The 27,328-nt window shown below is 43.6% G+C and overlaps 2 protein-coding genes across 11 annotated transcripts in view; one reads left to right on the top strand and one right to left on the bottom strand.

Annotated features, from left to right (window-relative positions):
- Positions 1 to 19,948, top strand: LOC123999162 (voltage-dependent anion-selective channel protein 2-like). Of its 2 annotated transcripts, XM_046304644.1 has the most exons (9): positions 1 to 152; positions 3,195 to 3,266; positions 13,082 to 13,131; positions 13,640 to 13,642; positions 16,857 to 17,062; positions 17,234 to 17,455; positions 17,755 to 17,905; positions 18,025 to 18,082; positions 18,193 to 19,948. In XM_046304644.1, the coding sequence occupies exons 1-9, from the start codon at positions 26 to 28 to the stop codon at positions 18,282 to 18,284; spliced, it is 981 nt and encodes a 326-aa protein (XP_046160600.1). In that variant the 5' UTR covers positions 1 to 25; the 3' UTR covers positions 18,285 to 19,948. The 2 variants fall into 2 exon arrangements, with proteins under 2 accessions (XP_046160600.1, XP_046160602.1); XM_046304646.1 differs by lacking the exon at positions 13,640 to 13,642 and having other exon boundaries at positions 2 to 152.
- The window catches only part of LOC123999161 (torsin-4A-like), a 32,924-nt gene continuing 25,405 nt past the window's right edge, over positions 19,810 to 27,328 (bottom strand). For 8 of the 9 annotated variants that reach the window (XM_046304640.1, XM_046304637.1, XM_046304639.1 and 5 more), the window contains 2 exons: positions 22,040 to 22,504; positions 19,810 to 21,937 (listed from right to left, as the gene is read on the bottom strand). In XM_046304640.1, the coding sequence (XP_046160596.1) occupies positions 21,083 to 21,937; positions 22,040 to 22,504 (1,320 nt within the window). In that variant the 3' untranslated portion in view covers positions 19,810 to 21,082. Of the gene's footprint in view, positions 21,938 to 22,039; positions 22,505 to 24,769; positions 27,293 to 27,328 lie in introns of those variants that run through there. The other variant, XM_046304643.1, reaches the window with a different exon arrangement.

Here is a 27,328-nt window from a genome sequence, read left to right as displayed (position 1 = left end):
AAACAGTCGCCCCTGTGAATTGCGCATGCTCCCTGTGTCTCCTTCACTGTGCCCTATCTTTGCCAGGCCGGCAGATGCTAGCTTTGACAGGGTGAAAAAGGACCAGACGCTTTGCAGATATCCATCTCTCCTTGCTTCACATCATAAAATCGGTAGCTATGAACATTTAACTGTTGATGTAGCTAATATAAAACATGAATGTTTTTAGATTTTTTTTAAATAATGCCATTCATCGCATGAATGAATCATTGACAGTAAATGTCACTACACTAGTTAGCGCGGTTGTCCAAGGTTAGCCACTGCACCAACTGAGCAACTAGCTAATGTTAGGTAGCTCGCTACAAGGGCCTATTCCAATGTCCATCTGTTTTAGCTAATGTGGTTAACATGCTAACCTTTTAGCTAGCACATATTATATAATGTTGTGCTGTATAATCCCAGGTAGAGTTGTGTTGCAATTAACGAGATGAAACTATTTAACGTTATTTTAACGTTTTAAAGGATTAAGTTTTTTTTAAAGAAATAAGGGGCGTGTACCATGATTTTTCCACTATTAGCTACTGTTAGTTAACTAGCTAACGAGGATAACTAGCTGCAATATTTATAAAATTAAGTACTTCACTTTTTATATATGATACTTTTTTGTCGTTGTTGGCATATTTACTCTTACTGATTCCAGTCATCCCCAATGCATCATGCAGCTGTAACGTTATCTACTCTAGCCAACATTTCAGCTGGCTAATGTTAACCAGTTTGACTACCCTGGCTAACCACCACAACTGACTCTCTTAAACGGTCCCATCTACAGTCCTTTGTCAGAAATAGACAGTGCACAAAATATGTTCGCCCGCCACTCGTCTTGCAAACAATAGAACAATGAAACTTTAGCTGTGGAAATATATAAACTAGCGAGCCATCTAGGTACTTTCATTTGTGCTGGTGGCGTTCATTTACAGGAGGACCCTCACCTTGGTAACTGATAGCTATGACCCTCACCTTCAAGATGAACACACCTTTTTCTGGTTGAGTCTATCTTGCTAAACTAAGTTGCGTAGCTGTCGTTGCGTGCTGAAATTAGAAGATAATCAGCCAAGTGAATTAACCAGTGCCTTACTGTTAGCTGGTTGGAAGGATGACATAACATTAAACTTTTTAAAAAATGTATTCATTATTAGATGCATCTAGCTAGTTATCTACAATTGGCTCATTCATTCCCCACCCTGTGTGTTCTGTCAACTTACCTGGTTAAATAAATAAAAATATTACTAACCTGACATATATTTTGGCTTTGTGACAGATCAAGGTAACTCAAAATCGACCTGAAAATAAAATTCGAAGTAAAAATCAACTATCTATTTGTTTGGTATTGTGATAACTGCAAATATTTGTACAATATGTGCCTATGCCCGGTCCTGTCAAACCACAAGGGCCTAGATTTGTAAATACTGCAGCCTGTTCTGCAAGCTCCTGTTGTCCTCAGTCAAGAAAATATATGCCACCTCTGACTTCAGTTTATCCTTGAGATGATAGGTTTGGAAACTTGTCTAGAATGGCATGTAAAAGCATCTCCTTACGGTTATGTAGGTCAATCAAAGCTATAGGCTAATCCAGTGCTGTGTGTGTGGCCTGGGTGTGATGCTGGTGTCAGCCTAGCTAGCTTCCTGCCAGAAGAAACAATCTGTTCTCCAGCTGAGCTCACTCACTGGGAAACCAGTCACATGACCTAGGTACCCAGCCTCCCAGCACTCTGGTTGCCAAGGATATGTGACAGGGCATCTATTCTACACTGATGATTCACTAGGGGAAAAAAATGTCTGCTGCAGGAAAGTCATGCTGCAGAATAGTCACTGGCACACTGCAGTCCTTCTGGACTGCTTTGCAAAATGGAGCGTCCTGAGATTTCTAGTGACAACTTTCAAATCAGTCCTGAAGGTATCATGTCAGCTGTTTGCAACATTCTAGAACATCACACACTGAGTCAAGTATTGCAGTGGGGCATAGTTACGGCCAAATATATTGTCAGCCTTGCACTTTTCTTAAACATCTCTTATTGATCCATTCCACGGTGCTTTTTGATTTTTGTTTGGTGTTGCTGTCCAGCTGGAAGAAGACACACAACATTCAATGGAGACCCAGTTTTTGGACACTGGGTCGGTCCAACATTGGACTACAAAACACCTAATAATCTTCTGATTTCATGATGCCTTTTGCACGTTCAAGGCCCCCCGTACCAGAGGCAGCAAGGGAACCCCACAGCATTATCAAACCTCCCCGTCTTTGATTGTTGGAGGGTGTTCTTTTCATTGACTGCTTAATTTGGTTGTCAGTAAACATAGTGCTGATCTGTATTGCCAAAGATCTCTTATTTTGTTTCATTGGTCCACAGAACATTTCCCCAGGATTTAGGCTTGTTTAGGGGAGTTTTTGAGAAGTTCAATTAGGCTTTCTTGTGTCTCCTTCAGCAGTGAGGTCTCATGTTTACCAGCGATTAAATAAAGCATTCAAAGAAAAGAACAGCCTCCCTAAAATCAAACGTGGGGCGGTTTGGTAATGCTGTTGGGTTGCTTTGCTGCCTCTGATACTGGGGGCATTGAATGTGTGCAAGACATAAAATCAGCAGATTATCATTGTGTTTTGGGAGTGTAATGTTCAACCCAGTGTCCAAAAACAGTGTCCCAAAAATACAGCAAAAGCACCCTGAAATGGTTCAAGAAGTAACACTAGACTATTCTGGAGCGGCCAGCGACGATCTGAATCACACCCATAACCTATGACGAGAGCTGAAAACAGCACTTGGAGGGCTCCCCTCAAACAGAAGAATTAGAGCAGTTTGCTGCTAAACAGTGGGCCAAATTGCCAGTAGAAAAGTGCAGCAAGGTCATTGATGGCTACAAGAAACATTTGCTGGCAGTTCTTTTGGCCAATGGCTGTGCAACCAAGTACCAGCTATGGGTTGCCAATAACTTTGTCTATATTTGTCTTTATTTTCGAAAATCTAACAGGTTAACTTAAGTTTACAAAAATAAAAATGATTCTGCAATGTTAAATCAAATAGCAAGGTAAGGAGGCCATTTCCCCCCCCAACTTATTTTAGAAGAAATGGGGAATATATTGGCAAGGGAGCCAATATATTTGGCCGCAACTGTATATGGCTTGCATGTGTTGACCTTCCTGACTTGTCTCCTCCTCTCCAGGTACAATGGCTGTTCCTCCTTCATACTCAGACCTGGGCAAGGCTGCCAAGGACATCTTCAGCAAGGGCTATGGTGAGTTACTAAATAGTAAAACCATTTGCACACCTGAACAGTTAGCTTACCAAGGAGAAGCCACAATTCCACACATGACAATGAATGTCAGATGAGTTAGCTGAAGCATGAAATAACAGATAAAGTTACTGTTTATAGTCTGGTCGTGCTAGAATTTGATACACCAAAGTCACCTGGGAATCAGCCAATGTGATACATAAAAATGTTAAGTTGCACTTGGCTGGCGAGGTTATGGACTGTTAGAAAGCAAAGCAGATAGGGATGTAAGGATTCACCAATATGCCTTGATCCCTGTTTTAAAATGTTTTAGATGCAGCTGCATTGGTCAGAAAATATATTCAAACGTTATGAATCACTAATTCACTCTTTGTGCTTACTTTTTTGTAACACCTGATGCGTCTTCTCCTTCAGTGTGGAACTAAGCATGTAACTGCGTTGACAGTCATTGCTCTTCAAGTCCTTTTACCTGCTGAACAATCCCAGGGACTATCAGTAGCCTAGTCAAACTTCATACGGTGCCCGGCACCTTCAGCATTAAAATCCCCAAATGACTAGTGCAATATAAGGTTTTATTAGTTAACTGACAACCAATGTAATTTTCTAGGTTATTATCTATGCGCTGTTGAAAAATGTATTTTACCAGACTAAAAGTAAGCTGCCGAAGACAACTATCATCTGGCTATAGGCTCTACCTGCTGAACGGGGCCTACACTAGATTTTATTTTGATTAATCAGGTTCACCAACAGCAATAATTTAGGTAGTTTTGTAATTAGTGTAATAGTGTAATATGGTATTCTTTTTGATATACAGAGCAGTGGCGATATTAGCATGTAAATCTTGCTGGGACAAACGCAATAAACTGGCCATAAACTGTTAGGTACTACAGTACATAAAACTGTGCCAACAGCAGAGCTTTCCTTTCAGCTAGAGGTCGACCGATTAATCGGAATGGCCGATTAATTTTTTTTTCTTTTCTTTTTTTTCTTCTTTTTTTTTACACCTTTATTTAACTAGACAAGTCAGTTAAGAACACATTCTTATTTTCAATGACGGCCTAGGTACAGTGGGTTAACTGCCTTGTTCAGGAGCAGAACGACAGATTTTTACCTTGTCAGCTCAGGGATTCAATCTTGCAACCTTACAGTTAACTAGTCTAATGCTCTAACCACCTGCCTCACGAGGAGCCTGCCTGTTACGCGAATGCAGTAAGAAGCCAAGGTAAGGTGCTAGCTAGCATTAAACTTATCTTATAAAAAAAAATCAATCAATCATAATCACTAGTTAACTACACATGGTTGATGATATTAATAGTTTATCTAGCGTGTCCTGCATTGCATATAATCAATGCGGTGCACATTCGCGAAAAAGGACTGTCGTTGATCCAACGTGTAGCTAAACATAACATTGAAGCCTTTCTTAAAATCAATACACAGAAGTATATATTTTTAAACCTGCATATTTAGCTAAAAGAAATCCAGGTTAGTAGGCAATATTAACCGGTGAAATTGTGTCACTTCTCTTGCGTTCATAGCACGCAGAGTCAGGGTATATGCAACAGTTTGGCCCGCCTGGCTCGTTGCAAACTAATTTGCCAGAATTTTACATCATTATGACATAACATTGAAGGTTGTGCAATGTAAAAGGAATATTTAGACTTAGAGATGCCACCCGTTAGATAAAATACAGAACGGTTCCGTATTTCACTGAAAGAATAAACATTTTGTTTTCGAGATGAAGGTTTCCGGATTGGACCATATTAATGACCTAAGGCTTGTATTTCTGTGTGTTATTATGTTATAATTAAGTCTATGATTTGATAGAGCAGTCTGACTGAGCGATGGTAGGCACCAGCAGGCTCGTAAGCATTAATTCAATCAGCACGTTTTGCCAGCAGCTTTTCGCTGTGCTTCAAGCATTGAGCTGTTTATGACTTCAAGCCTATCAACTCCAGAGATTAGGCTGGTGTAACCAATGTGAAATGGCTAGCTAGTTAGCGGGGTGCACGCTAATAGCATTTCAAACGGCACTCGCTCTGAGACTTGGAGTAGTTGTTCCCCTTGCTCTGCATGAATGCACCAATTTGTAAGTCGCTCTGGATAAGAGCGTCTGCTAAATGACTTAAATGTAATGTAAATGTAATGTAACGCTGCTTCGAGGGTGACTTGTCGACGTGTTCCTGGTTCGAGCCCAGGTAGGAGAGAGGAGAGGGACGGAAGCTATACTGTTACACTGGCAATACTAAAGTGCCTATAAAAACATCCAATAGTCAAAGGTATATGAAATACAAATCGTATAGAGAGAAATAGTCCTATAATTCCTATAATAACCACAACCTAAAACTTCTTACCTGGGAATATTGAAGACTCATGTTAAAAGGAACCACCAGCTTTCATATGTTCTGAGCAAGGAACTTTATCGTTAGCTTTCTTACATGGCACATATTGCACTTTTACTTTCTTCTGCAACACTTTGTTTATGCATTATTTAAACCAAATTGAACATGTTTCATTATTTATTTGAGGCTAAATTGATTTTATTGATGTATTATATTAAGTTTTAAAAAGTGTTCATTCAGTTGTAATTGTCATTATTACAAATACATTTAAAAAATAGTCCGAATAATCCGTATCGGCTTTTTTTGGTCCGCCAATCATCGGTATCGGCATTGAAAAATCCTAATCGGTCGACCTCTACTTTCAGCACCATGGAGTGAATCCTTAACACCGCTACACCTGGCTATCAGCGGAGCCTTGTCTAGCAGCACAACAGTTCATCAAGCCTTATTTACTGCCTTTTTAAAAACTATAGCTGATATGACTGACTTGCTTAAACAAATGTGGTTACTACTGACTCCTTGTGGATATGTGTAAGTCTATTAGAACCGAATTCTCTTTAAATAATAACGAACGCCAAAATGAGTTTTGACTTTTGAACCATACACAAACATGATTTAAATGTATGTTCAGTAAATTCACAATGTTTATTCTTATCATTAACACTTCGCCTTAAATATAAGCAAGTGCAAGCAAACAAGGGCCTATCCATTCAGCATTTTCAAAATGGACACCAACAGAAATTCAGATATTAGTTCAAATAAATTCAGCAAGATGTTGAGCCCTTAACTTTACTCTCACACAGAGAGGGAAGCGAGAGCGAGAGAGACTTGGTTAGCCTACCATTTGAACTATTTTCTATTTTCTATTTTCTTAGCCTATGTGGTCTAAAAATGGAGGAAAATACAATCGCGAGGATCCACTTTGATATACAATATACCAACGCACAGTCAGCGCAGTGCGCAAACAAAACGATCCTTTCATTATCAACTGGAATTACATGGGTCAATTACTGAACTTTTTGTTGAAAACAAATATTTTAATGGTAGATTGTCACTGGCAAATATGGTTAGACACAACAACATTATATAGTATCTGCTCCTCATCAAGAAAAGCACACAAGCTAATTATAATACACAAAGTAAGCAAAACAGTTAAATAATTTCAACATTGCCTAACATTTGAATAAGATAATGAGATGGACCTACACTACATTCGGAAAGTATTCAGACCCCTTGACTTTTTCCACATTTTGTTACGTTACAGCCTTGTACTAAAATTGATTAAATGAGTTATTTTCTTCATCAATCTACACACAATACTGTTCCTAGGCCGTCATTGTAAATAAGAATATGTTCTTATCTGACTTGCCTAGTTAAATTTAAAAAATGTAATGCCCCATAATGACATAACAGAAACAAGTTTTTAGAAATGTTTGCAAATTTATAAAAAATAAACCTGAGACCTTATTTAAATAAGTATTCAGACCCTTTGCAATGAGACTCGAAATTGAGCTCAGGTGCATCCTGTTTCCATTGATCATCCTTGATGTTTCTACAACTTGATTGGAATTCACCTGTGGTAAATTCAATTGATTGGACATAATTTGGAAAGGCACACACCTGCCTATATAAGGTCCCACAGTTGATAGTGCATGTCAGAGGAAAAACCAAGCAATGAGGTTGAATGAATTGTCCGTAGCGCACCAAGACAGGATTGTGTCTCGGCACAGATTTGGGGAAGGGTACCAAAACATTTTAGCAATTTTAAAGTTCCCCAACAACACAGTGGCCTCCATCATTCTTAAATGGAAGAAGTTTGGAACCACTAAGACTTTTCCTAGAGCTGGCCGCCCGGTCAAACTGAGCAATTGGGGGAGAAGGGCTTTGGTCAGGGAGGTGACCAAGAACCCAATGGTCACTCTGATAGAGCTCCAGAGTTCCTCTGTGGAGATGGAAGGACCTTCCAGAAGGACTACCGTCTCTGCAGTACTCCACCAATCAGGCCTTTATGGTGGTGGCCAGATGGAAGCCACTCCTCAGTAAAAGGCACATGACAGTCCGCTTCGAGTTTGCCAAAATGCACCTAAAGGACTCGTGAGAAACAAGATTCTCTTGTCTGATGAAACCAATATTGAACTATTTGGCCTGAAAGCAAAGCATCACATCTGTAGGAAACCTGGCACCATCCCTACAGTGAAACATGGTAGTGGTGGCAGCATCATGCTGTGGGAATGTTTTTCAGGGACTGGGAGATTAGTCAGGATCGAGGGAAAGCTGAATGGAGCAAAGAACAGAGAGATCCTTGATGAAAACCTGCTCCGGAGCACCTCAGACTGGAGCAAAGGTTTACCTTGCAACAGGACAACGTCCCTAAGCACACAGCCAAGACAACGCAGGATTGGCTTCGGGACAAGTCCCTGAATGTCATTGAGTGGCCCAGCCAGAGCCTGGACTTGAACCCGATTGAACATCTCTGGAGAGACCTGAAAATAGCTGTGCAGCGACACTCTCCTTCCAACCTGACAGAGCTTGAGGATCTGCAGAGAAGTATGGGAGAAACTCCCCAAATACAGGTGTTCCAAACTTGTAGGGTCATAACCAAGGAGACTCGAGGCTGTAATCGCTGCCAAAGATGCTTCAACAAATACTGACTAAAAGGTCTGAATACTTAAGTAAATGTGATATTTCCGTGTTTAAAAATAAATAAATTAGGAAAAATGTCTAAAAGGCACTGTACTTCATAGACATACCTTCATAGACATACCTTCATAGACATACCTTCATAGACATACCTTCATAGACATACCTTCATAGACATACCTTCATAGACATACCTTCATAGACAAGCATCATTTACACATACCCACAGAAGTCAGCTCAGACAGATTGCGCTCAGGGGTCTTATGAGCTCCATCAGCAGCAGATTATAATTTAGAATGGGTGAACACTTTATTTGAATGGTCCATAATGAACCATTTATAATGTATTTATCAGTACTCACACATTTATCAATGTTAGTAAGCTAGTTATTTACACGTGTGTATATGTATGTATATACACACACACACACACACACACACACACACACACACACACACACACACACACACACACACACACACACACACACACACACACACACACACACACACACACACACACACACACACACACACACACACAGAGTTGAAGTAGGAAGTTTACATACACTTAGGTTGGAGTCATTAAAACTACTCCACAAATTCTTGTTAACAAACTATAGTTTTGGCATGTCGGTTAGGACATCTACTTTGTGCATGACAAGTCATTTTTCCAACAGTTGTTTACAGACATATTATTTCACTTATAATTCACTGTATCACAATTCCAGTGGGTCAGAAGTTTACATACAGTAAGTTGGCTGTGCCTTTAAACAGTTTGGAAAGTTCCAGAAATGATGTCATGGCTTTTGAGTCAATTGAAGGTGTACCTGTGGATGTATTTCAAGGCCTACCTTCAAACTCAGTGCCTCTTTTTGACATCATGGGAAAATCAAAAGAAATCAGCCGAGACCTCATAAAAAAAATATTGTAGACCTCCACAAGTCTGGTTCATCCTTTGGAGCAATTTCCAAACGCCTGAAGATACCACATTCATATGTACAAACAATAGTACGCAAGAATAAACTCCATGGGACCACGCAGCCACCATACCGCTCAGGAAGGAGATGAGTTCTGTCTCTTAGAGATTAACCTACTTTGGTGCGAAAAGTGCAAATCAATCCCAGAACAACAGCAAAGGACCTTGTGAAGATGCTGGAGGAAATGGGTACAAAAGTATCTATATCCACAGTAAAACAAGTCCTATATCGACATAACCTGAAAGGCCACTCAGCAAGGAAGAAGCCACTGCTCCAAAACCGCTATTAAAAAGCCAGGCTACCGTTTGCAACTGCACATGTGGACAAAGATCGTACTTTTTGGAGAAATGTCTTCTGGTCTGATGAAACAAAAATATAACTGTTTGGCCATACTGACTATCGTTATGTTTGGAGGGAAAAGGGGGGATGCTTGCAGGCCGAAGAACACCATCCCAACCGTGAAGCACGGGGGGTGGCAGCATCATGTTGTGGGGGTGCTTTGCTGCAGGAGGGACTGGTGCACTTCACAAAATGGATGCCATCATGAGGCTGGAAAATGATGTGAATATATTGAAGCAACATTTGAAGACATCATTCAGGAAGTTAAAGCTTGGTCACAAATGGGCTTTCCAAATGGACAATGACCCCCAAGCATACAAAATGGCTTAAGGACAACAAAGTCAAGGTATTGGAGTGGCCATCACAAAGCCCTGACCTCAATCCTATAGAACATTTGTGGGCAGAACTGAAAAAGTGTGTGTGAGCAAGGAGGCCTACAAACCTGACTCGGTTACTCCAGATCTGTCAGGAGGAATGGGCCAAAATTCACCCAAGCTTGTGGAAGGCTACCCGAAATGTTTGACCCAAGTTCAACAATTTTAAAGGCAATGCTACCAAATACTAATTGAGTGTGAAAGAAATAAAAGCTGAAATAAATCATTCTCTTGTTGTGGAAATTTCCTTAATTACCAACTGATGAGAGAGCAAATCACACACGAGTCAGAGTTCTGCTTAATCTTCACCTTTAATAATAATTAAGCTTTTGCAATAGCATTTTGACTTTCAACAGTTCAGTATCTAATGAAAAGTTGAGAGTCCTCTACATAATGGCAAATGGCATCCTTTATAGCAAAGATCCACCCCCTCCTAGACGACATGACAAACCACAGGTCTTAGGAACTTACACAAAGAAAAAACCTTACTTCAGAGAGAATATCCCCTAGTAAGACAGAGTGGGCTATAAATTATTGGTCTCCTAAACAAAGCTCTTATCTCGTCCTTGGTACCAAGACATTACCCCCACCCTATGATATATATCAAATTGTCATTGAGATAGAACCAATTCTAAATACAACCAATCCTGGACAAACTCACGGAGAGGAGAGTGACCCTATAGGTCAACAAAGAGGGAGCATAGAATGATTCCAGACACTGCCACCCTCCTTTCCCCGATGAGAAAAGTAGGGAGGCACTGGCACATAGAAAAGATATGTTTACACATGATGACCCCTTGACCTCTCCCCTCTCTGCGGCCCATGCAACTTAGTCCTGACATAGAACAGATAACTGCCAATGGCCACCACTATAGTACAACAAAATACATTCTTATGAGAAATAACTCATTAGCATATCATGAAAATAAAACATCTATGTTACCCAACTAATTCTGATCATTCCACAACACTCTCTACTATTATTCTGACATGTTACATTTTTAAAATAAAGTGGTGATCCTAAGACTTAAATGTCTGACCTAAGGGATTAAATGTCAGAACTGGGAAAAACTGAGTTTAAATGTATTTGGCTAAGGTGTTTGTAAACTTCTGACTTCACACACACAGTTGAAGTTTACATACGCCTTAGCCAAATGCATTTACGCTAAACTCTGTTTATTTATATATATATATATATATATATATATATATATAGCAAAAAAAGAAATGTCCTCTCACTGTCAACTGCGTTTGTTTTCAGCAAACTTAACGTGTCAATATGTGTATGAACATAAGATTAAACAACTGAAACAAACTGAACAAGTTCCACAGACATGTGACGAACAGAAATGGAATAATGTGTCCCTGAACAATGGGGGGTCAAAATCAAATGCAACAATCAGTATCTGGTGTGGACACCAGCTGCATTAAGTACTGCAGTCTCCTCATGGTCTGCACCAGATTTGCCAGTTCCTGCTGTGAGATGTTACCCCACTCTTCCACCAAGGCACTTGCAAGTTCCCAGACATTTCTTGGGGGAATGTCCCTAGCCCTCACCCTCCGATCCAACAGGTCCTAGACGTGCTCAATGGGAGTGAGATCCGGGCTCTTCGCTGGCCATGGCAGAACACTGACATTCCTGTCTTGCAGGAAATCACGCACAGAACGAGCAGTATGGCTGGTGGCATTGTCATGCTGGAGGGTCACGTCAGGATGAGCCTGCAGGAAGGGTACCACATGAGGGAGGAGGATGTCTTCCCTGTAACGCACAGCGTTGAGATTGCCTGCAATATCAAGCTCAGTCTGATGATGCTGTGACACGCCTACCCAGTCCATGATGGACCCTCCACCTCCAAATCGATCCCGCTCCAGAGTACAGACCTTGGTGTAACGCTAATTCCTGAAAACGATAAACGCGAATCCGACCATCACCCCTGGTGAGACAAAATCATGACTCGTCAGTGAAGAGTCCTGTCTGGTCCAGCGACGGTGGGTTTGTGCCCATAGGTGACGTTTTTGCCGGTGATGTCTGGTGAGGACCTGCTTTACAACAGGCCTACAAGCCCTCAGTCCAGCCTCTCTCAGCCTATTGCGGACAGTCTGAGCATTGATGGAGGGATTGTGCGTTCCTGGTGTAACTCGGGCAGTTGTTGTTGCCATCCTGTACCTGTCCCACAGGTGTGATGTTCGGATGTACCGATCCCGTGCAGGTGTTGCTACACGGGGTCTGCCACGGCGAGGACGATCAGCTGTCCATCCTGTATCCCTGTAGCGCTGTCTTAGATGTCTCATAGTACGGACATAGCTATTTATTGCCCTGGCCACATCTGCAGGGATCCTGGGCATCTTTCTTTTGGTGTTTTTCAGAGTCAGTAGAAAGGCCTCTAGTGTCTTAAGTTTTCATAACTGTGACTTTAATTGTCTACCGTCTGTACGCTGTTAGTGTCTTAGCGACCGTTCCGCAGGTACATGTTCATTAATTGTTTATGGGTCATTGAACAAGCTTGGGAAACAGAGTCTAAACCCTTTACAATGAAGATCTGTGAAGTTAATTCGTAAAAATCCAAATATCTTTGAAAGACAGGGTCCTGAAAAAGGGACGTTTATTTTTTTGCTGAGTTTACTTAAACATCCTGTGTTGTATAATTGTTATTTTACCAGGTACAGCAAGAATGTCTACAATTGGCATGCCCATCTTTTTGTGAGAAGTTATACTGGTCACTCAACTTAGTAGTTTAAATTGCACTCACTCTAGATTAGGGGCTGCAAAAAATGCTTTACTATTGGTTAGTAAATGGTTTATTATTGTTTGAGTAGCGAGTTAATACATGGGGAATACCCAATTTATAAATGCCTTTATATAATTGGTTTATTATGGACCCTTAAATTAGTGTTACCAATGTGAGGTAACTGGTTTTATGCAGTATATGTTAGTGCACCGAATCGATTCAAACTAAAGCGTATCGTTCCTGTATCGTGTTGGAGCCCATGTATCTGGATACGTATCGAAACGTCTTGAAAGGGAAAGATTCACATCCCTAAATGAAAACCATGATGTAACTCAACGCATCATAAACAAATTGTCATTGTTCTTCAAGTCTGCTCAAATGTACACTTAGCTCGTCAACCTCTTGTTTAACCCTCAAGGATTCGGCATCGTGAAGCTGGACTTGAAGACCAAGTCTCAGAGTGGAGTGGTGAGTCTTCTGTTTCTGTCCTCGCCTTTTCCACTTCTCTCTGGTACTGTAATAACGACCCTTCTCTCTCTCTGGTACTGTAATAACGACCCTTCTCTTTCTCTGGTACTGTAATAACGACCCTTCTCTCTCTCTGGTACTGTAATAACGACCCTTCTCTCTCTCTGGTACTGTAATAACGACCCTTCTCTCTCTCTGGTACTGTAATAACGACCCTTCTCTCTCTCTGGTACTGTAATAACGACCCTTCTCTCTCTCTGGTACTGTAATAACGACCCTTCTAACGTTTTGTAATTCTGAGCTCTAAAGTTCACAGGTTGCTAGGTGATGTTGCTGGCTGTGCTTGGCTTTATTATGCTTCAGGATAAAGAGATATGACAGGCTGTGTGTGTGAGAGGCAGCTTGTGTTTAAGACTGTGTGTGGGGCCTGTTTGTCTCCATCTGCTTATCCTAACCCCTGCTCTGTCCCCCTGCCTCCCCCTGCCTCCTGGACTGCACTCTATTTTAGATGGTAAGACTCTCCTACAGTGTGCTGATGTCTCTATGTATGTACAACATGATACGTGCTGGAAGATGCATCGACAGACTGTCTGATTTCACTGTTAAGTCTTGTTTTAGCATCCTTGTGTCCAGCAGATGGTACTGTTAGTCTGTTTGCATCTACATCACTGTCCAGTGACTAATATAATTCTGTCCAACTAATTTACATGTATTTCACATCCATTTCTTTGTCCATCTGGATTGACTGGTGTCAATGTCTCTTCAACTAATTTCATTTTGTCATCCATTTCTTTGTCCAGCTTCAACCACTGACTGCCATTTGCTGCACCTACACTACTTGAACAAAAGTATATGGACACCTGCTTGTCGAACATCTCATTCCAAAATCATGGGCATTAATATGGAGTTGGTCCCCCCCTTTGCTGCCTCCACTCTTATGGGAAGGCTTTCTACTAGATATTGGAACATTGCTGCAGGGACTTGCTTTGAGCATTAGTGAGGTCGGGCACTGATGTTGGGTGATTAGGGCTGGCTCGCAGTCGGCGTTCCAATTCATCCCAAAGGTGTTCGATGGGGTTGAGGTCAGGGCTCTGCAGGCTAGTCCAGTTTTTTTACACTGGTCTCGACAAATTATTTATTTATGGACCTCACTTTGTGCAGGGGAGCATTGTCATGCTGAAACAAGAAAGAGCCTTCCCCAAACTGTTGCCAAAAAGTTGGAAGCACAGAATATTCTAGAATGTCATTGTATGCTGTAGTGTTAAGGTTTCCCTTCACTGGAACTAAGGGGCCTAGCCCGAACCATGAAAAAACAGCCCCAGACCATTATTCCTCCTCCACCACCAAACTTTACAGTTGGGACTATGCATTGGGGCAGGTAGGGTTCTCCTGGCATCTGCCAAACCCAGATTAGTCCGTTGGACTGCCAGATGGTGAAGCATGAGTCATCACTCCAGAGAACGCGTTTCCACTGTTCCAGAGTCCAATGGTGGCGAGCCTTTGGTTCACTCCAGACCTGACTGCCCTTGACCAGCACAAAAACATCCTGTGGCGGACTGCAATAGCATCGAACAGTCCCCGCGATATGCAACTGTTCAGCGACGTCAGGAACCAATACACACACAGTCAGTCAGGAAAGCAAACGCTAGCTTTTTCAAACAGAAATTTGCATCTAGTAGCTCTAACTCCAAAAAGTTTGGGGACACTGTAAAGTCCATGGAGAACAAGAGCACCTCCTCCCAGCTGCCCACTGCACTGAGGCTAGGCAACATGGTCACCACGGATAAATCCATAATAATCAAACATTTTAATAAGCATATCTCTACGGCTGGCCATGCTTTCCTCCTGACTAGCCCAACCCCAGCCAACAGCTCCGCAGCTACTTGCCCGAGCCTCCCCAGCTTCTCCTTCACCCAAATCCAGATTGCAGATGTTCTGAAAGAGCTGCAAAACCTGGACCCGAACAAAACAACTGTGCTAGACAATCTGGATCCTCTCTTTCTAAAATCATCCGCCGCCATTGTTGCAACCCCTATTACCAGTCTGTTCAACCTCTTTCGTATTGTCCAAGATCCCTAAAGATTGGAAAGCTGCTGCCGTCATCCCCCTCTTCAAAGGGGGTGACACTGTAGACCCAAACTGTTATAGGCAGGGCAGGATGGATACAGGTCTATCTAAAGTCTTCGAATGCCAAGTTAATAAACAGATCACTGACCATTTCGAATCCCACCATACCTTCTCCACTGTGCAATCCGGTTTCCGAACTGGTCATGGGTGCACCTCAGCCACACTCAAGGTAGTAAACGATATCATAACCGCCATCGATAGAAGACAGTACTGGGCAGCCGTCTTCATCGACCTGGCCGAGGCCTTCGACTCTGTCAATCACCATATTCTTATCGGCATACTCGATAGCCTTTGTTTCTCAAATGACTGCCTCGCCTGGTTCACCAACTACTTCGCATACAGAGTTCAGTGTGTCAAATCGGAGGGCCTGTTGTCCGGACCTCTGGCAGTCTCTATGGGGGTAGCACAGGGTTCAATTCTCGGGCCAACTATTTTCTCTGTATATATCAACGATGTCGCTCTTGCTGATTGTGATTCCCTGATCCACCTCTACACAGACGACACCATTCTGTATACATCTGGCCCTCCTTTGGACACTGTGTTAACTAACCTCCAAACGAGCTTCAATGCCATACAACACTCCTTCCGTGGCCTCCAACTGCTCTTAAACGCTAGCAAAACCAAATGCATGATTTTCATCCGTTTGCTGCCCGCACGACTAGCATCACTACTCTGGACGGTTCTGACCTAGAATACGTGGACAACTCCAAATACCTAGGTGTCTGGCTAGACTGTTAACTCTCCTTCCAGACTCATATCAAACTGTAATAAATGTCGTTCCACTTCATGATTGAGTCCCACTTGTTGTTGATTCTTCACAAAAAAATACAGTTTTATATCTTTGTTTGAAGCCTGAAATGTGGCAAAAGGTCGCTCTCGACGAACAGTTCTTGTGCTGCTGTTGCTTCCAGAGGCAGTTTGGAACTCTGTAGTGAGTGTTGCAACCGAGGACACACTATTTTTGCGTTCTACGCTCTTCAGCACTCTGCGGTCCTGTTCTGTGAGCTTGTGTGGCCTACCACTTCGCGACTGAGCTGTTGTTGCGCATAATGTTTCCACTTCACAATAACAGCACTTATTTGACCGGGGCAGCTCTATTAGGGCAGTAATCTGAACAAACTGACTTGTTGGAAAGGTGGCATCCTATGATGATGCCATGTTGAAAGTCACTGAGCTCTTCAGTAAGGTCATTCTCTTGACAATTTTTGTCTATGGAGATTGCATGTCTGTGTGCTCGAAGTGAGGGATGCAACTGGTGTGTCTGAAATGGCCGAATCCACGAATTTGAAAGGGTATCCACATACTTTTGTGTGTACATAGTGTTTCTGTCTATACTTCCTCCTATCCACCCTCCTTACCTTGCATCCCTCACTTTCTTGACCTTTATTTTCCTGGTGAACCTTTTCATGCTCCATTACCTGTAATCTGTGTTCTGTGTTTCTCCTTACATCGTTCGTTAATCATACAGGGTGTCCTCTTTTGCTGTAAGCAAAAGACTTCCCTTTTCAAAAATCTGCTTTTCTAGATCTCACTCACTCACCTCATACATTTTCCTCTTTTTCCTCACTCTCTCCCGCCCTCTCTTCTCTCCCCCTCAGGAGTTCAACACATCAGGTTCCAGTAACACAGACACAGGGAAGGCAGCTGGTAACCTGGAGACCAAGTACAAGATGAAGGAGCTGGGCTTGAGCTTCAACCAGAAGTGGAACACCGACAACACTCTGGCTACAGAGGTCACTGTGGAGGACCAGCTGGCTCAGGGACTCAAGCTGGCTCTGGACACATCCTTCGTACCAAACACTGGGTGAGAGAGGGACATCAAACTGTTAATGACATACCACGTTATTCCTTTTGACAAAAAATATGAAATGATTTAGGATTTATTCATGAAATATGTTATCGCCTTTTTTTTGGAGTGTGAAGGATCAGATATGAAAGTTTATTTGTTGGGTGTCTCCTCTCCATCTGTCCTCAGCAAGAAGAGTGGCAAGCTGAAGACTGGCTACAAGCGTGACTTCCTTAATGTGGGCTGTGACGTCGACTTCGAGGGTCCCATCATCCACGCAGCCGCAGTGGTGGGCTATGAGGGCTGGCTGGCCGGGTACCAGATGGCCTTTGACACGGCCAAGTCCAAACTGACCCAGAACAACTTCGCCCTGGGATACAAGGCTGGAGACTTCCAGCTCCACACCAACGTGTGAGTATCTCAATGCAGTGGATCTTGCCTAGAAACACTGGATTTGTTTTTGAGTGAGTCATCAGAAATGTGGAATGTGTTAGATGGTAAAGTTTGGGAACCGTGGCTGCTGTTGCCCCGTGTCTCTCAGCAGTAATGGTATGGAGGTTAGAGTAGGAAGGAGTTTCTGTGTTACCTTCCCTCTCTTTCAGTAATGACGGAACAGAATTAAGAGGGTTCCACCCACCAGAAGGTGTCTAGGAGTATGAACTAGGGGTTGATTTGGGCATGTCTGTTAACTGCTCTCTCTCCTCTCTCAGTAACGATGGGACTGAATTTGGGGGTTCTATCTACCAGAAGGTGGATGACCAGCTGGAGACGGCGGTCACTCTGGCCTGGACGGCCGGCAGCAACAACACACGCTTCGGCATCGCAGCCAAATACGCTCTAGACAAAGATGCTTCCCTGTCTGTGAGTAACACACACTTACATTTACACACACGTTCCATTTACACGCTTTACCCTGGTGGGATTCAGCCAGCTTTACAGACTAACACACTTTCTGGCTGTCTCTGTGTCTCCCCCTGCAGGCCAAAGTGAATAACGCCAGCCTGATTGGAGTCGGTTACACCCAGAGCCTCAGGCCAGGTGAGTAACAATCACAATAGAGAAGGTTAGGATCTAAGCACAACCGTCATTTTAGGTCTAGCTGTAGTGTTTAACACCTCCAGTAATATTATTCTCCTCTGTGCGTGTAGGTGTGAAGGTGACTCTGTCAGCCCTGATCGATGGGAAGAACTTCAACACCGGCGGTCACAAGGTTGGCCTGGGCTTCGAGCTGGAGGCATAAAGCAGGAACAAGACCCACCAACCAAGAGAAGAGCTCAGAACCAATCACACCTCTATTCCCAACCACATGCAAACCCTACCACAGCCCTTATCCAAAACCATCTTCATGTAGCCTCTCCATTCCTGCACCTCTGTCTCTCACACTCACACACACACACACATTAAGTGTTTAGGCAGGAATAGTCAAACCCGTGGCAGCCATGTCCGTCATGACTGAAGTAGCTAAATAACCTGAATGAATACTGAAAGACATTCTGTAATGTCATGGCCATTATATATTCTAGTCTTTGGTTTAGATAGTTAGCTACCACTACCGTTCGTCTTGTTTTAAAGAGTGTTTCAGTCTTAGAGGGGAAAGGCAGGCACATAAGATGGATACCTCCCCTTTAACTGACGTTGTACAGGAACGCAGGGGAGTTGTCATCTGACTGGTAACTGAAGAGTCACCTCTCAGTAGGGGTTTGGAGGAGTAGTCCTTGGGAAACTTGTAGCTCATGTATGCTTATGTACGTTTGTGTATATATTCCCCTTCATCTTTCATTGTAAACATGTCTGAATGAATATCGGGTAGAACGGAAGGCTTGGTAAGAATGGAAGCCTCATGCATTTGATGTCCAGTGTTCCCTCTGTCGGTCTGTTTCGTTTGTATTGGTTTGAGTATCAAATGTTGTATTTTGGTTGTGCTGTTGTCAGTCGTGGACCAACTGTGTGATCATAGGATGTTTTAGTGATGTTGGACATTATGTACGACTCCATTGTATGTTTTCATATCACGGGTGTAAACCGTTGTTGGTTTTGGTCGGCTGGGTGGAAAGAGACCGGTTAAAGCCAGAACAAACAGGGTTGGCGTAAGAACTCTCTCATTTCAGACAATTTATGTTTTAATTCCTCATTTGACTGAGGTGAGATTTTAATGGAGTCCAACCTTGAGATGGAATCCACCATTTGACCACTGCTACCATCTGCTGTTACTGTAACCACTGAACAATAGGGGCGTCTGCAGGAGAGTTTCAGTAAGATAAGTATCGTCCACTGAATGCAGTTCTACGTGTCCCGAAACACTAAAATATTTTCCTCTCCTTTGCTCGGTTGCCACGCTTCTGTATATGCCAGCTGGTAGGTGAAAATAATATGGTGGAATCTTCCAGTAGGTTAGAATAGGTGGCATTTCTACAGTGTTGCTTTCATCTATCTAGTTGAGATCTGTAGTCACGTGAAGAGGGACGTGGACATGGCGCTACTTGAGAGGATTTTGAGTTAGAATTTTTGTTCAGGGATTTAATTTAGTCCGTTCTAAAATGAGTGTCTTGGTGCCATTCTAGAATGTTGTTGCTCATGCTACTTTGGACCGACACCCCTTCTTGGCTGCCATCGGTCCCATTGGGAGCCAATCAACACTCCCTGTCATTCCCACTCTCTGTACATAGTATACATATTCTCCTCCTAGTTTCACCACTCCTACAGTCAGAAAACACTTGAAGGGATCATGTCAGAGGCTGTTGTGTGGAACTCTTACCAAGTCATAAACCAGTTATCCATTTATTTGTTTTCTTTCCATTTGTTGACATAATTGTGAATCACTTTGATTTTGTGTGTTTAGACACAGTACCACATTTTTTCCAACTTCAAGTAATGGAATTCTAATAAATAAACACATTGACTTGATCATGTCATGTCTTTTGTTTCTCAGAAGACATGAGAATATTTTCACGCTGAAGTGAGAATAGTAGTGAGAATTGCAGTATTTGGTTGTTGTAATAGTTTCCATATGTATTTTGAATTTCTAATTCTGCTTCTGCAGTCTGTCCCAAACCCTTGGTCACTGTCGACCAGACAGACTGCAGTCTGTCCCAAACCCTTGGTCACTGTCAACCAGACAGACTGCAGTCTGTCCCAAACCCTTGGTCACTGTCGACCGGACAGACTGCAGTCTGTCCCAAACCCTTGGTCACTGTCGAGCGGACAGACTGCAGTCCGTCCCAAACCCTTGGTCACTGTCGACCAGACAGACTGCAGTCTGTCCCAAACCCTTGGTCACTGTCGACCAGACAGACTGCAGTCCGTCCCAAACCCTTGGTCACTGTCGACCAGACAGACTGCAGTCTGTCCCAAACCCTTGGTCACTGTCGACCAGACAGACTGCAGTCTGTCCCAAACCCTTGGTCACTGTCGACCAGACAGACTGCAGTCTGTCCCAAACCCTTGGTCACTGTCGACCGGACAGATGAATCATTTAGACAGGATGGTAGTTTAATCAACACATTATTTTTGTTAACAAAATGCATCAAATACTGCATCACATTTTCCTGATCTGCTGTTGTCAATGCCACAGCCAGACTCATTTGGTCCAATCACTTCTCTCGTCCTCTATCAGGAGTGGGTCTGTCTATTACCGTCAGTATTTTGACTAACGGCATCGTAGGAGAAGGGCACAGCCGTGTCTCACCATAACATCTGATTGTGACTTCACTCTGTACATGTGCAGGCTAGGATATTATCCCAACCTCACCTCTCTCTTTCCCCTCTAATACCAAAATGGTCAATATCTATTCTTCCAGTAATCAAGGGTCATGTTTGGGAGGTTCAGTTACAGAACATTATCGGACATGGAGATACTCCTCATTCTCAGACATACACCTTTTTATTTAAAAATGTTTTTCAAGGATGGGTTCTGGCTTGTAACGTTGGTAATGTTTGCTTGGTGGATCATAAGAAACACCAAAAGGATATGGACCAGAACTGTCTTTTCTCAGGAGACATCTCATCTAATCACACCATTTCCCTGCAGTTCTAAGTCTCTCATAGCAAATTGACCCGAGCAACCACCTGTTTACAACCTGTCCGGGAATACACGTGGCCCCCTACCACAGGGTAGTACTCTATCTCCCCCGCCAGCCTCTCAACGTTGGTACGGTCCGGGTAGAACCCCTCCCTTGTCATCTCATCCAGGAAGCACTCCATCACGTGACCTTTCTCCAACAGGGTCATTGGTAAGAGTTCAGCTTCTGCCCACAGTGGGTGGAGCTTCACCAGAGTGTTGCGCAACAACGGATTCAGCTCCTTGACGAGTTTGCCGTGGTGTCCAGATGTGGTCATCATGGAGTCGCTGGAGGAGTTGTACAGCAGGTGCATGGTGATGTGGGTGTGTCCTTGGTTGCTCAGGAACAGGTAGACTGCGTTCAGGTATTCGTTGGAGCGGTTTGAGCGGACCAAGTCACTCAATGCATCAAGAAGCTCTGGATAAAGGTGCTCTGCTTCGTCAAAGATGAAAAGAGGAATTTTCTCCTCCTCCTCTGCTCTCAGCACTGTCTCTGACACTAAGATCGACAGGGCTCGGGCGCAGCGCCAGGCTTCGTCCTCCAGGGGGCAGTGGTGCAACACAAAGTACTGTAGAACCAGGGGCTCTCCTACCACCGAGCGGAAGTGGCCAGCCAGGAGTCGCCCTACGTGGCTCTTCCCCACGCCACTGGGTCCGTGTAAGGAGAGGACAAGGGGTTTACTGTGGACGTAGGTAGAGAGGTAGTCTCTGAGCTGGGCTAACAGAGCATCCATCGCCCCCTGCTGGCCAAACACCTCCCTACACAGAGTCTTCTCTAATCCCCCCAGGTCATACTTCAGGACGTGGTCATCAAGGTTCTCTATGGCATTATACACCTGGAGTGAAGGAGGGAGGGAGGATAGAAAGTACAGAATGAGACAAACACAGGCAAAGAGGATGACGAAGATGAACCAAACGCACACACATTCACTCATTACCTGGAAGAAGAGGATGGTGCAGAGGAGGAAGAGGCAGATCTTTGCTCGGCTGTGTTCCTGTACGACGGGGGCCTTGCGCCCCCCTCCACTGGGGAACATGACCCGCCGCGACTTCTTCTTCTTCATCTTTAGGAAGAGCGACGATAAGGCAGAGGGGGAGCTGGAGGGGGTCTCGAAGGTGAAGATTTTGGGGCTGCTGCGAACAGGGGCACCAGTGTGGAGACCAGCCCCTAACACTAGCCCTCCTCCCCCCAGCCCGGCCAACTCCAGCCGTCGTTTCTTCATGGCCTGGTACTTCTGTTTGATGCGAACCACAGTACGCAGAGAGGACGAGAACTGGCAGAAACTCTGAGCGCCTTTCCCCGACCCCCTCGTTTCACTTTCTCCTTCTTCATCTTTCTCCTCGTTCATCTCTCTGTCTATCTGGGACCCAAACATTCTGTCATAAACATCCTGGTCGCCCATCTGAAGGAGGAAAAGAGAGAGGAGTAGAGGGGTTATTTATTGAATTACAGTCAGGATCACAATCTGTTGGTTTTTTTTCCTCAAGAGAAAGAAAAATATGTTCTACTAAGCAAGAATGAATGTTAATGATTGATTATCTTAGATGCATAGGTTATAATATGATTTATTATTATTATTCATATATTATTATTAAACATGCTATACGTGAATGCTCATGTTTAGCCGAGGTTATGATTTACTGTGGTGATAAAGTTTAAATGGAAACCCAGTGGGTTACAGCTTGTCTGCTGCAACTTCCTTCTTAAACTTGACTTGCTAAACTAACTGCCTGTCACTGAACAGATAGACGGGTGGGAAATATCCAATAATACACAATGTTAGTCATATGTCAGCATCACATAGTACCTGATAACGTGACCTGGGAATGTAATTGTGTAAATATCTTTGACAAATATCCTTTTCAGTTCAAGTTGTGACATTGCACTTAGTTGCGTAATCCTTTCATTGCTGCTCAAACAGTCATTATATGAAGTCAGACTTGGTGTGTGTGTGGTTAATACTACCCTCAGCCATTTCCCCTAGTCAGATAAAGGGTCAGATACTGAGACATACCAGTCTGTGAGAACTCAGTTCATGTAACGTTTGACTCAATACATTTCAATTGACCTACAAAGGTATCAGAGCATTTTCTCCCCTGATTGACAGATAATGATTACAGGAATTACAAGTGAAGCTGTTGATCATGCCTTGCAGTTGCGACAAGAGTTCTGTGTGGTATGAAATTCAATTAACACAGTTATTTCAGCACAGTTTTTAAACACAAAACACTACAAAGATATATTGTCCTGTGTCACGGGAGACGATGCTTGGCCTGTGTCACGGGAGACGATGCTTGGCCTGTGTCACGGGAGACGATGCTTGGCCTGTGTCACGGGAGACGATGCTTGGCCTGTGTCACGGGAGACGATGCTTGGCCTGTGTCACGGGAGACGATGCTTGGCCTGTGTCACGGGAGACGATGCTTGGCCTGTGTCACGGGAGACGATGCTTGGCCTGTGTCACGGGAGACGATGCTTGGTCTGTGTCACGGGAGACGATGCTTGGTCTGTGTCACGGGAGACGATGCTTGGCCTGTGTCACGGGAGACGATGCTTGGCCTGTGTCACGGGAGACGATGCTTGGCCTGTGTCACGGGAGACGATGCCTGGCCTGTGTCACGGGAGACGATGCTTGGCCTGTGTCACGGGAGACGATGCCTGGCCTGTGTCACGGGAGACGATGCTTGGTCTGTGTCACGGGAGACGATGCTTGGTCTGTGTCACGGGAGACGATGCTTGGTCTGTGTCACGGGAGACGATGCCTGGTCTGTGTCACGGGAGACGATGCTTGGTCTGTGTCACGGGAGACGATGCTTGGTCTGTGTCACGGGAGACGATGCTTGGTCTGTGTCACGGGAGACGATGCTTGGTCTGTGTCACGGGAGACGATGCTTGGGGGCCTATGGAGGTTCACTACCAGGTGTGCAGCACTGTGGCTGATGAAGTCCATTCTTTGCCACAATGACACAAAATAGTACTAGCCTGTACCGGTATGTTATCATTATAGTGCATTTATTTACAAAGTCTGATCAAGGCCTTACAGCTAATTACAGGAACTAACCCAATTACAACCCAAATAACACTATCAGTAATACAAATGCAATCTATGCGTATTGTTAGGTTCAAATTTTTCAGAGTAAATATCTCACGGACACTAGAGAAGCTTAACCAAATTGAATTCTTCCCAAAGGGTCTGTACAGCTGTAATTCAGACACAGACATGGCTTCCCCTGTGGTGGTATTCATACCCCACTTTGGGTGGAGTCTCCTCCTTATCTCTAAACATTGCATCCTTCCTGCTAAGCAGGGAACTAAGTGATATGAGCCTTCAACGGTTTCTCCCCTTATCAGTACTGTCACTTGCAATTGTTTTCCCTGCACTCAGCCCCTCATTATGGCACCCCTCATGTCTCTTGTGTAACTAATGTTCCTATTCTCTGAGTATAACAATGTTCAAAGTTCATCCCAGAATCCAACAGTATACACAACAAAAATATATAGTAAAAAGTAGATATATTACAATGAGCGATGTCAAGAATCCAGTATATGAATACACAGTGTGAAAGAGTATAAAAGAAACAGGAAGTGTCCAGTGTTTAATGTCTCTATATACATGGGACAGCAGCGTTGTCTGTGTGTGTATGTGTTTTGTGTGAGTGAGTCTTACTACTGGAGATGGGGTGATGGCTGGAGGTAGAGGCTGTTTTTCAGTCTCTCAGTCCCCGCTTTGATGCACCTGTACCGTCTCTGTCTGCTGGATGGTAGCAGAGTGAACAGACCATGGCTCAGGTGGCTGACGTCCTTGATGATCTTCCTGGCCCTCTTTTGACACTGAGTGCTGTAAATGTCCTGGATGGCAGGCAGCGTTCCCCTGGTGATGCGTTGGGTTGACCGCACCACCCTCTGTAGAGCCATTCGGTTGAGGGCGGTGCAGTTGCTAGACAGCATGTTCTCAATGGTGCATCTGTAGAAGTTAGTGAGGGTCTTAGGGGCAATGGCGTATTTCTTCACCCGCCTGATGTTGTAAAGATGCTATTGTGCCTTCTTCACCACAGTGTCGGTGGTGAAGAAGGTCCTCAGTGATGTGCACGCCAAGGAACTTGAAGCTTTTGACCCTCTCCGCTGCAGCCATGTCGATGTGGATGGGGGCTTGCTCCTTCTTCTGTCTCATGTAGTCTACGATAAACTCCTTAGTTTTTTTAAAAAGTTGAGGGAGAGATTATTTTTCTGGCACCACTCCGCCAGGGTCCTCACCTCCTCCCTGTCGTCTATGTCATCATTGTTGGTAAACAGGCTGTCGTGTCGTCAGCTAACTTGATGAATGAGTTGGAGTCATACATAGCCAAGCAGTCATAGGTTATCATGGAGCTAGGAGGGGGCTGAGCACACACCCCTTGGGGCCCTGCACAGGAATGAATTTTAAACCCAAGCCCAACACATGCCCGCAACGATCAGGCCCTACCCTACCCAGGCCCGATTGCTTCTGACAGATTTAAGGCTTGGCCCAGCACTGCCCGAAACCCCAAATCAGAAATAACCTCCTCCGTTAGTAAATCCATTAGCTGCTCCTCTCTGTCTGTCATTCACTCCCTGCGCACATCTCGCTCTTCATGCTCATGGCAGCTTTGAGTCTGTGAGTATCTATAGCAACTGCTCTGCTTGGGCTGCTCTGCTCAGTGAAGAGAAATGAAAGAAAACTGTCAAAACTCAAGGAACACTTACTGTTTTCTGTGAAATAATCTATCCTGTTTTAAATGACGAGGTTGAAGCACTTCGGACACCATGTTATAATCTTAGTCAGATATGACTGTGCTATGCAGCAGAGCAAATGGCTCAGCTTCAAAATGTTCCTGATCAATTTAGTAACTACCAAAACAAAGAAAGTCACACACTCCATGTATAAACCCCCAGCAACCTAATAGGTATTTAACAATGCTTCAGCATCACTGTGCCTTCCTCAGGGTGATGTCATGAATACTTGAACCAGGTTATGTAGACAAACAGTGCAATTAGTGCAACCAATGACAATAGTGAGGGGTGTTTCATAATGATTAAGTTAATTCAAATGAATTAGTTAAACTGTTAAAAAATATTATATGGCATATTAAATATATTACACTATTGCTATCATATAGAAACATCATGGAATATTGTACATCATATTAGCATCAACATACATTATTGTTTCATTCAATTTCACATAATTTCATATTTGTTACATGTAATCTTTTGGTTCAACCTTAATGTGTAATGAGCATCATCAACAGGGGGAACATATTAGTTGTACGCTAAAAAGCTGTAGAAATAATATATCAATTTATAAGACTTGTTCATAAAGGAAAAATATGTTCATAAGAAGGGCCTGAGATCAAAGTCAATATTCTGGTAACTAGGGGTCAATGTTATTAGATAGGATATCCAGTAAGTCTCCCTTTGTAGTAGTAGAATCTCGATGTTACCTTCTCTCCTTGGTAGAGCAACATGCTCAATGCCTGTGTATTTGAGGGAGGAGATGGGATGGTTAGCTTTAACAAAGTGAGCTGCTACTGGATAATCAATGTTCTCACACCTGATTGAGCTGCGGTGTTCAGCTATGCATTGTTTTAATTGTCTTTTCGTTTGTCTTACGTGGGCTTTTCCACATGAACAGGTGATGAGATTACTCCCTTGGTCTTGCATGAGATGATACCTCTAACAGGGATCTTTCAAGCTGTATATGAATGTATGAAGAAAGATGTTTTTATGGTGCTACTACACTGTGCGCATGAGCCACATTTGTAATTCCCATTTGGGATAGGTGTCTCGAGTGTCTGAGTGGGCTCAGGGGGCAGGTCAGATCTCACCTAACTATCTCCAAGAGTGTCTGAGTGGGCTCAGGGGGCAGGTCAGATCTCACCTAACTATCTCCAAGAGTGTCTGAGTGGGCTCAGGGGGCAGGTCAGATCTCACCTAACTATCTCCAAGAGTGTCTGCGTGGGCTCAGGGGGCAGGTCAGATCTCACCTAACTATCTCCAGTATTGCGACCACGCTTATAGACCACCAGTGGCGGTTCCTTGAAGAGATGTGCATTTTTTTGTTGATTTTTTATCCTACCCATTAGGTTGCTGGGGGTTTATACATGGAGTGTGTGACGTTCTTTGTTTTGGTAGTTTGTAGTTTGTTCGCCGTTGGTCAGCACCTCCACACAGGCTAGTTTTTCTGGGTGTGCGCCAGCTCATGTTTTTT

Source organism: Oncorhynchus gorbuscha, linkage group LG16, assembly GCF_021184085.1.
Source record: "Oncorhynchus gorbuscha isolate QuinsamMale2020 ecotype Even-year linkage group LG16, OgorEven_v1.0, whole genome shotgun sequence".
NCBI classification, from domain to species: domain Eukaryota; kingdom Metazoa; phylum Chordata; class Actinopteri; order Salmoniformes; family Salmonidae; genus Oncorhynchus; species Oncorhynchus gorbuscha.
Note: the sequence above shows the minus strand (reverse complement) of the source record. Positions and strands in the feature narration are given on the sequence as shown.